Here is an 11,835-nt window from a genome sequence, read left to right as displayed (position 1 = left end):
TTTAAGTCATAATTTTATTTATTTAGTAGTTTTTCATATATACTTTTTTTATTTATTGTTATATTCCTTACATTTTTTTTTTCTTAATTACAAAAAAAATAAATAACATATTTGAATTTTTAATTCTATCATATTTTCAATATATTTTTCAAATGTTTATTTATTTGTTTGTTGATTATTTATTGTAAATGCATTTGTATGTTTTTAGATATTTAACATAAAACTGTACTGTATGTACAGAAATGTACTTATATAATATATATTTGGCATTATTTATTTTTAATTTCTTTCTTTACCATATCTAATATACAGTATTTATTAAAATACCCTGGAACAAATATATACATATCATGATATATGCATGGTACATGAATATTATAATTATTCAATTATTCGTAGTATACCATCACTGGACCATTGTACCACCAGTAATGCTAATATCATATTTTGGACATGCTATTAATATTGTTTGAAATATGAAGTATGTATGTAAATATCATTGTATTTTTTTGGCATGTAATATTTCGTACCATGTTTTTTGACTCTCTCTGAAACGAGAGTTTTCTTCATCGAGTGTGTCAGTTCCAGGCGGGTATCAGTGTGATGATGTCATTTCCTGCCAGCGCTGAAGCGTGACACAGTCTTACCACTCTGGTTAAACCAGATCAAGCGAGCCGTGAACACACGCAGAGGATCGGTGTGGGCTCAGAGAGACGTCCCACTCAAACTTTGTGTTCCGTCCCGAATCAGGCTTTGTCTGCTACTCCTTCTGCTCTCGTATCCGTCTGAGCAGCTGTCTGAGCCCACTCTCTCACACTCCTGACATTACACACCTCCCACCGCCTCACACACACACACAGAGAGAGAGACACACACACACACACAAACACAGAGAGAGAGAGAGAGAACACACACACACACCACCACTCACACACACAGAGAGACACACACACACACACACACACACTCACACACACACACAGACACACACCACACAGACACACACGCACACACACAGAGACACACACACACACACACAGACACACACCACACACACACACACGCACACACACACAGAGACACACACAAACACACAGACACACACACACACACACACAGAGAGAGAGAGAGAGAGACACACACACACACAGAGAGAGAAGAGGACACACACACACACACACAGATAGAGAGAGAGAGAGACACAACCACACAGAGAGAGAGAGAGAGACACACACAACACAGAGAGAGAGAGAGAGAGACACACACACACACACACACACACAGAGGAGAGAGAGAGAGAAACAAACACACAGGATAGAGAGAGAGAGACACACACACACACACACACACACTCACACACAGAGAGAGAGACACACACACACACACACACACCACAGAGAGACACACACCAGAGACACACACACACGCACACACACACAACACACACACACACACACACACCATACACAAACACAAACACACTCACACACACAGAGACACACGACACACACAAACACACACACTCACACACACACACACACACTCACACACACAGAGACACACACACAGAGAGAGAGAGAGAGACCACACACACACACACACACACACACACACACACACACAGAGAGACACACACGAGAACACACACACACACACACACACACACACAAATACACAAACAAACACACTCACACACACAGAACACACACAACACACTCACACACACTCACACACACACACACACACACTCACACACACAGAGACACACACACACACATTCCTCCAGTCTTCAGTGTCACATGATCTTCAAAAAACTCTATTATTGTTTTTTATTTCTTTTCTGTTCTATTATTAATCTAATGTTCTGATTTGCTGCTCAAATATATTATATTACACTATATTACACTATATACATTATATTTTATATTGAAATCATAAAGAAAACACATTTCTGGAGCAAGTTTTACAAGAAAATAATATTTAAAAAATTTTGCTTTAAAATTTTACATTTCATTTCAATTATATTATATTAATTATATTATATTTTATATTATATTATATTATATTATATTTTATATATTATATTATATTATATATCTAATTATATGTTTATACTAAACTTGAAAACATAATTTTTAATTAATATTATCATATTTAGATTTTTTATTTCCAGATTTTTTGACAATCAGCAAGCTCAAAAGTACAGCATTTATAAAATATTTGAAATAAAATATTAAGTAACATGATAAATTGTCTTTACTGTAATTTTTAATCAATTTAATGAGTCCTCCATGAGTATACTTTTAGATGATGTTTCCACAATAATACAATTTTTAATAATAATATAATAACATGTTTTTTATATATTTATATTATCGATTATATCCGTATTCATAGTTTTTTCATGAATGAAACATCCCTGAATTTGCCGGGAATTCTCTGTTAATCTATTGCATCATATGTAATAGTTGAATATTGTTAGAAGCTTCACTTCACCTGGAAACACGCTCGTCTTCTTCTCTTCTGTGGTCTCCAGCGCTCTCCGGAGGACTGCAGGGTCAGAGCACCTCGTCCGTGAGCTCCGAGATCAAATCTGAAGACGAGAGGAGACGAAACCTGCAGGACGGCAAATCTCTGGAGGGCAAGAAGGAGGACCTGGACGGCAAGGACCTGAAAGCTCTAGAGAGGTCAAGATTCTAGGTTAAACTGTAGCGTGAGCATCGCTTCAATCAAACGCCGTCTGGACTTTGATGAGTGACACGTGTTCTGAGAAGCAGCTAAACACACAGATGAGCAACCCAAACACACACCACACATCACTATAGTTTTACATCTGACATAAATCAAGCATTAGCACCGTAACACACAAATGATAGACAAATTCCTAAACATTTTTTAACAAGTAATTACAAAAATAGCTGGAAAATTAAACTTGTTTGTTTGAAAACATACTCCAATTATATTACTTAATTTTTTTAATTTCTAAAAATATTAATTTAATTGAAATAAATAAAGAAATGTAATTTAATGATTAAAACCTAAACTTTAAAAATTACACGTTGCCTTAAAATAATTACTTTAATTTTAAATGTGCTATTATATTTCACAAAATAAATTTTACAAAAAAAAATAAATGACATGAAATGTGTGAAATTGTCTGAAAATCTGTTTCAACTTCAAAAAAATATTTTTTTTACCGACGAGCAAATTAAATGAAAGATAAAGTGCTAAAATTCTAAATTATCACAAAAAATATGTTAATTGATTATATTATATTATATTATATTTATATTTATATTATAATTATATTATATTATATTAATTATATTATAATTATATTATATTATAGTAATTTTTATACTTATCTTGAATTTTTTATACATTTTTAATAATGTTATACTTATCTTTTTTTATAATATTTTTAATATTTAAATGTATATTATATTATATTATAATAATGTATACTTATCTTGAATTTTAATAATTTTAATTTATTTAAATTAATTCAATTTAAATTATTTTCTTAATATTTAAAATTTTTTCAGGATTTTATTGATGAACATAAATCTCAAAAAAGGACAGCATTTATAGAAATCTTTGGTAACATGATAAATGTCTTATGATAAATTGTCCATGAATTTAATGTTAACTGAAAATAAAGCTGAAATTAAATCTATATTCAATTATATTTAATTTTTAAAATAAACACATTTTAGACAGAAAAACAAAAACCCCTGCAGAAGGAAAATGTTTGCGTTAAAGTTTCAGGAGTTGCTAGTAAACTTGACGAATCGTTAGAATGAAAGTGTTAATATCTGCTCTGTGGTAGATGATGAATATGAGATGTTTCTACCAGAGGTTTGCGATCGAGACACACACATGTTGGGGTTGTTGAGCATCTGGTGTGGTCTTGAGCCAGATGTTAGCTGTTTCTCACACATGAGAGTAGGGCAGATTCATCCAAATTCATCAGCTTCTTTCCAGGATAAACGCCTGATTCCTCGCAGGGTTTATAGAGTTAAACCTGGAAACACCAATCCCTGCTTCCTCCAAATTAAAGGCGATCTTTGTGATGTCTGATATATTTCATGCAGATTGTGTTGGTTCTTTAAACTGTTGAACCTAAAATCAAAGAAAACGGAACTAGCGATTCACTGCTAAAGGTGTTTCAAATGTATTATTTTTGTGTCTGTTATATCTTTTTATACTTTATTATATCTAGGATTGTATGTACTTCTGTATACCACATGTATTTTATATACTATGTATATCTAGAATTGGGTATTATTTTTATATATAATTTTAGAATTTTAGATACTTCTTAAATACTTATATACATACATACAATTTTATATACATTTTGTATTTACTATATATTTTTCATATACTTTATCTAGAATTAAATTATTAAGAATTTTTATATCGAGAATGTTTAGTTACTTTGTATAGAGATAATTTTATGTATTATATAAAATATATATATATATATATATATATATATTATATATATATATATATATTTATTTATTTTATTTTGGTATACTATCGTAATCTATAGTTGTTATATACTATATATATTTTTATAATTTTACATACCTGATATATCTGGAGTTTTATGTTCTTTTAAATGCTTTATATATCAAGGATTGTATGTACTTTTCTATTTATTATATATTTTAATATATTATTTTTTTATTTTATATATTTAGAACTTTAGAGACTTTCCTTTCATATCTATTTTATCTTTTTATTTACTTAATAACTCTAGAATTGTAGTTACTTTATATAAAGATAATTTTAAGTGTATATATATATAATATATATATATATATATATATATATATATATATATATATATATATATATATATTATATAAGCATATAAAATAATATAAAATTGTAAAAATATATAAAATGTAAAAAATATATAAAGTATCTTAATCTATAATTTTATATACATTACATATTTTTACAATTTATATATCTGGAATTGTATATTCTTTTATATGCTTTATATATCTAGGATTGTATGTAATTCTCTGATGTTCTATCTATTATATATTTTAATATATTTAGAATTTTTTATTTTACATATTTAGACTTTTGCATACTTTTGTATCTATAGTATCTTTTTATATACTTTACAGGTCTAGAATTTGATATACTGCTAATATTATATCTTTTTATCTAGAACCTAATGTGTTCAGCACTCAATGTGGCACAGGTTGAATCAGAGAAGTATAAGCGCTTTTCAATGAATGAATGAATGAATATCGTCCCGCTTCGGCCCACAGCAACAACGACGACGAGGATCTGACCCCGGAGCAGAAGCTGGAGCGGGAGAAGGAGCGGCGCATGGCTAATAATGCGCGGGAGCGTCTGCGCGTGCGCGACATTAACGAAGCCTTCAAAGAGCTCGGCCGCATGGTGCAGCTGCACCTGAAGAGCGACAAACCCCAGACCAAGCTGCTCATCCTTCATCAGGCCGTCGCCGTCATCCTCAGCCTGGAGCAGCAGGTCCGAGGTCAGTCACCTGTCAATCAAACTATCATCTCTATTTAAAGAGACAGTCCACCTTTTATCATGTGCACTGCACCTCTTCATGTCACGCCAAACCTGCATCAGTTTCCTTCTTCTTCTGAACACACAAGAAGACATTTTGAAGAATAGTTATGAAGAATAATCCCTAATATTGAAGGTTACCAGCTTTCTTTAAAATATCTATTAATTTGCGAACTGTTCCTTTAATTTGATTATTGCAAATATATTTTATATAGTATTTATATACAGTATAATATAAATAATAATTTAATAACAATAATAAGAATTATTACTATTATTAATATTATTATATATGCATTTATGTTTAATTTGATATTGGATGTTATTAATTGGATAAAATGTATTGTTCATAAATATATGTTTATGTTGTATATATTGTATTAAGCACTTTCTGTATTTATTACTGTATAGTAGCTGTTCAAGAACAGATCTGCTTGATTTTTATTTGATATAGTATTGTTATGTTTATTATTATTATTAAATAACTAGTAATTATAAAATATTTAATTTTTTTATTCTTATAGATAATAATAGTTTGTACTGTTTATAGCAAATGCTTTCTGTTTTTTGACCGGTTTAGAGTTTTAATATTTGTGTTTTATATTTAATATATTTATATTAGTTATATAATTGCAATACTATTATAATAATAACTATTATTATAATAGTATTGCAATAACTATTATAATAATAATAATAATTAATAATTCTTAAAATATTTTTTTGTTATTTTCACTTGATATTATAAGTATTCATAACTATTTTGTATTTTATTTATAATATATTTTTTTTATTATTAATACAATTTTAATATTATTCAATAAAATTTATATTTATAAAATATATTTATTTTTATTTTAAATTTTTAAACTAATTAGATTTTCAGTATTTAATATGTGTATTATTAATAATAATAATTTCTGGATTTATTAAAGTAGCTGTTTCAAATTAGATTTACCATGTTTTATATTTAACATTTAATTTCATATTAATTTATGGTCTTACTATTATGTAATTATTAGTTTTAAAAAACAACTTTTTATTTATATATAATATGATAAATACAAATAAGTCCTGCATGTAAAAGACACTTTCTGTTCCAGACTAGATCAGCCGTATTTCGTCGTAGTGCCGCTTTTGTCCTCTGGATGGCGTGGTCTGGTTCCTCCAGCAGCAGCTCAGTGTGTGTGTGTGTGATCAGTAAACAGTGTGTGTGTGTTCCTCATCTTCCAGAGCGCAATCTCAACCCAAAGGCGGCGTGTCTGAAGAGGCGGGAAGAGGAGAAGGTGTCATCAGACGGCGCTCCTCTCTCATTGGCCGGCGGTCACCACAGCATGGGCGAGGCGTCCAATCCCATGGGACAAATGTAAAGAGCCACACTCCATATATGGTCAGAATATTTCCCTCTACACTGATCTGCTGTTGTACAAGTCCCAAAGCCATCAATCCTGCAATCACTCGCTTACTCACAATAACAGAATTATTAGGCAAAGTGATGCAGAACGTTTGGATTTCTAATCATTGGTCACACGCCACGAAACTTCATTAAGACTAGTAATCTATGAGTGGCGACAAAAACAAACCTAATCACCTTTAAAAATGTAAAAATGGGCGCATTTTAACAACAGATTGGCCGTAAGTGTGGGTTATAATTTGTGTACATAGAGATTTTGATTTTTAAGCTAAGTATTACATATTGTTCATTTGCAATAAAAAGTATTAATAAGTCTAAATTAAGACATTTGCACACATTGAACGGTGCGTGTACACAAAATCACTGACCATTTCATTCAAAACTGCTGTTTTATGATGACTGTCATGATATGTTTTAGTCTCCAGATTGTCTGATTTAACTCCTTACTGTTTGTTTGATGATGTAAAAGCAGAAATAAATCAAGGAAAAGCATGAAACGTGCGATGTTCACATTGGATTATGGGTGTGAACAGACACATGCAGTTGCAAAGGTTCATGTTTTCCGTGTAAATCACTGTAATGTGCACTTAATGAGTTTACTAGTTATAATTTTGAAGGTGTGAATTAAGCCTAGTTTATTCATCTTCACTTTAATTTACAGATTTTATAATGAGGGAAAACATTCGGTAAACACACATTTTTAAAGAGCGTGTTTTTAGAAGAAAAATATGCAATATTTTAAATGTGCAGGTTAAATTTTATATTTTGTATGTAAAGGCATTTTTAGAAACGCTTATATAAAATATAGTATAATTTTCACTACTGCATTACATTAATGAGACTACTTTTATTATTTTTTATTTATTAACATATTTTGCATGACAGTAACAAGAATTGTTTAGTTCAATTAAACGATAAAATAAATAATACATAAGATATCAGATATAATATGATATAAATTATCATTTACATGCAGTATAATATTCATTAATGTACTACATTTTTGAGAGTATGTATTTACATATTTTGCATTACACGAGTAAGAACTATTAAAACAAATCAAAATATTACATTAACAAAATATAAAATATTAAATTTTCATTATTGCTTTACATTGATGAGAGTACTTTATTATTAGAAATGGTCTTAATTAAAATAATTGTAATTTTTATTTGCGTATTTGCATTAAAGTAGCAAGAATTATTAAATTAAAAAAATATATCATTTAAATTATGTCCTTACAGTATAGTTTGCATTGCTGTTTTACGTTAATGATAGGATTTTTATTATTATGTAAATTATTTTAACATAGTTTACATATAATAATTATTATTAATCAAATCAAATTAATATAATATAATATAATATAATATAATATAATATAATATAATATAATATAATATAATATAATATAATATAATATAATATAATATAATATAATATAATATAATAAATTATTATGCCCATAATGTATAATTTTCATTACTTTATTACTTTTATTATTTTCATTTATTTGCACATTTTACATTGCAGTAATAATTAAATTGCATTGCATTAAATTAAAGAACTGAGGAAAAAAAAGTGGTTCATTGGCATGAAAACACCGACCTCCATTTACTTTAAGCACAATACATGTTTAGAAGTGCTTTTGTGTTAAGGTCTCTCTCCCTCTGTCCATCTTTCAGGTCGAAGCTGCCAGAATTCATCAAAATGATGAGCGATCACTTCCTTTGACAGCGTTATTTCTGCTCCGACCGTCAGTCAAACAATCAATCGACCGACCGAACGAACGAACGAACGAATGAACTTCCATCCATCTGACCAACTCCTGCGTGTTCCCGTTCCTGACTGCGTCTGTGAGGATTTATCCTGTAAATTAGGGAGTGGGGCCGGATTCGTTGTGCATATCTTCCTCCAAGCATTCCCTGTTGCAAAAGAAGACGTTTTCATGTTTGAACACACACACACACACACACAAAAGAGCGACGGGCGATTCTTCAAACATATCATGATGTTGTGGAGGTGTGGAGAGCAGCCGTCTGATTTCGAAGGCAATCCTGTCCACACTGTGGAACTTTAGTAGCTGTGCCTCGCGGAACTCCTCACGGAAAAACAGAATTAGGAAATTCCCAATCAATCGGACGAGAGGAGCTGTCAATCAAACGACCCAGACGGGAAACGGCTGTAGAATCTGACAATACCCTTCAAACCTTTGCAATAATCTTGTTTCAGTTCCTGTGAAACCAGCAGATCCCGACAGTTAAACGTTCAGAGGCCGTTCTGGATTGGAACTGCTTTGGGCTCGTTTCGCAAACTTTTTGCGGATCGCCTACGGAAGTCATTTATCTCCGTCTATTCGTTTGTTTCTAGCCATCGACTCTCCCGAAAGCCCTCCCCGGACCCCGAAGATGCAATTTTAACATGTCGAAACTACAACCAAACGTGCCTTTTAGAGCTCATATCATCACACAACTGGAGGAGAACATTATCTAGGATGCAAGCGTATAGGAAACGTTAGTTATTAGGTCTATGCAGTCAGGTTTTTTAAGACCTGGAGTTTAAAAAAAAAAAAAAAAAAAAGTAAAAAGGTAAAAAAAGTATTTTTTTGGATAAACTGTATTTAATGTACTGTACGGCTATATGTAATTAGAAGGTGTGTCCAGCCCCGTGTGGCCCCGCCCACAGCCCCGCCCACCTGTCACCGTCGTTATTGAGCATTGTATTATAGATATCCGCTTTTACGAATACAGGCTTGTTGTTGAGCCGCTGTAGTACAAATGTGTGGTTGTACGTGTAAAATGGCTTTTTCTCTTTTTTATCTCTCTATTCTTCGTCTGTACTGGTTTCTCTGTCAAAAAAAATGGGAAAAAATGGACGGGAGGCACTGAAAGTGGACACAAATCTATTAGAAAATCGTTATATATAAATGTAGAAATATATACAGTATATAAAGAGACGGAAAGGAGTTCACATGGAGCGGTTTTTCATTCTTTAAAGCCGAGCGGAGACGTCACCAAACGCCGTCTGCTCCGAGAGACGTGACTCTATTTTTCATAACGTCACCGCGATCGTAACGAAGGCGAGCGATGCTCTCGCGAAAACCGCTGACGAAGGGAAACACACACGGACATTTGTAAATTGTATGCAACAAATGCAAACGTACCATTATTTTGAAATTGTGTATGTAAAAGTTATATTTTTACATGTAGGCTGTTGTTATTCTGTGTTTAGAAATGCGTTGTATCAGTTCTTCTCTTTTGTTTTTTCAGAAAAAATACTTCATTGTGTGTTGAAACGTGTCACATTGAAAATGTAGTGAAAACAAAAGCAAAAAAAAAAAAAGTATGTTTATATTTGCGGGAACATTTTTCTTTTCTATAACGGTGGGTGGTGGGGGTCGGGAATCAAAGCTATACGATTACTCTCTCATCCTCTTTCATCATTACATTGTCATTTTTAATTGAGTATTTTTTGTGTAAATAGACGCAGGTCGACGACCTGCCATTGATCATGTGGCCTGGTGAGGACGTGATTGATTACGTTAACGTGTGTCAACAATCAGACCCTAATTTACATTCTCACTTTTGTAAAGAGACATTGCTGAAAAAATCCAAACCACGACTCGGATGTTTTGTGCATTTGCCATTGGTCTTCTTACGCAAAATTTAGGCCTGAATTTAATATAAGTTGCATATAAAATTTGGACGACTTAGCTTTAAGAAAATAAACTTAATGTGGTGCATATTTATCGTACATAAATGAGAGGAAACTACAGTAAATGGTTTATAACTTCAGTAAACCCATTTTGTTCAAGTTTCGCGTTTACGCCACTGGAAAAAAAATTGTTAATAAAATAAAATAAAGGAAATTGCGACTTTCTGTCTTACAGTTCTGCAATCTAAAATTTTTTTCAATTCTGAGAAAAAAATCTTGCATTTTTTATTTTTTTCTAATTCTGTTAGTATCTCACAATTTTTTTTTTTTTCTGATTATATCTTGCAATTGTTTTTCAAGTTTCAAGTAAAAATTTAGAATTGCAAGATAGACAGTAAACTCAGAATAGTTTTTTTTTAGATCTACTTTTATATCTTGCAATTTGGACTTTATATATCTCACAATTAAGATATATTTTCTCAAAATTCTGCATTTATATGAAACTTTTCCTGGCAATTCAGACTTTGTTCAAGTTTTGTGTTTATGTCACAAAATTCAAAAAATTTAGCTCAAAATTCAGAATTTTTCTCTTTTGTATGTTGGTTTTCACCATGGATTAAAGCATAAAAAATTAAGATTTTTTTACAGAAATGTGGGGAAAAAGTTGCAAGCTACAAATAAAGAAATGAGACTTTTTCTTGAAAATCTGCTTCTGACAATTTTCTCACAATTCTGTGATTATATCTCACAATTCAATAATTTTTTTTCTGAAATGTTGCATTTCTATCTCTAAATTCTGATACTTTTTCTCTGAATTCTTTTTGTTTGTTTCCCACATGGAATAAAAAAAAATATAAAAAGGTAATTGTGACTTTTTATCTCAGAAAATATCTAAAAAAATCTGAATTGTGTGATAAAAAAGGTTTATCCCTGAAATAAGCTTCCATATAATCCTGCTTGTTCCACAGCTATCCATATTTGATATATTAACTAAATGCATTTTATTGATTAAAATTAACTGATTTTAATCAATGTGAATAAATGCGTTTTGATTATTTATTGATGCCATTATTTTTTGTACAGTATGTTTAAAGTATAGTTCGACTGACAGAACGGCATCACACCATGTTTATATGCTAACGGTAAAACTCGTAATCCAAATTTTATACAGCATAAATCAAAAATTAAGGCCTAAATGTGTTTTA

General features: G+C 30.9%; 1 protein-coding gene across 1 annotated transcript; it reads left to right on the top strand.

The window, feature by feature from the left end:
* Positions 1 to 2,536: 2,536 nt before the first annotated feature.
* LOC113082885 (transcription factor 4-like) lies at positions 2,537 to 10,319 on the top strand (the record flags this gene model as incomplete). The annotated part of the gene is made up of 4 exons (XM_026254293.1): positions 2,537 to 2,687; positions 5,295 to 5,524; positions 6,796 to 6,928; positions 8,662 to 10,319. Coding segments are annotated over 4 exons (563 nt in total), but the record flags the coding sequence as incomplete, so codon positions are not given.
* Between the last annotated feature and the right edge of the window lie 1,516 nt (positions 10,320 to 11,835).

This window comes from Carassius auratus, unplaced genomic scaffold (assembly GCF_003368295.1).
Source record: "Carassius auratus strain Wakin unplaced genomic scaffold, ASM336829v1 scaf_tig00037076, whole genome shotgun sequence".
Lineage (NCBI taxonomy): Eukaryota > Metazoa > Chordata > Actinopteri > Cypriniformes > Cyprinidae > Carassius > Carassius auratus.
Note: the sequence above shows the minus strand (reverse complement) of the source record. Positions and strands in the feature narration are given on the sequence as shown.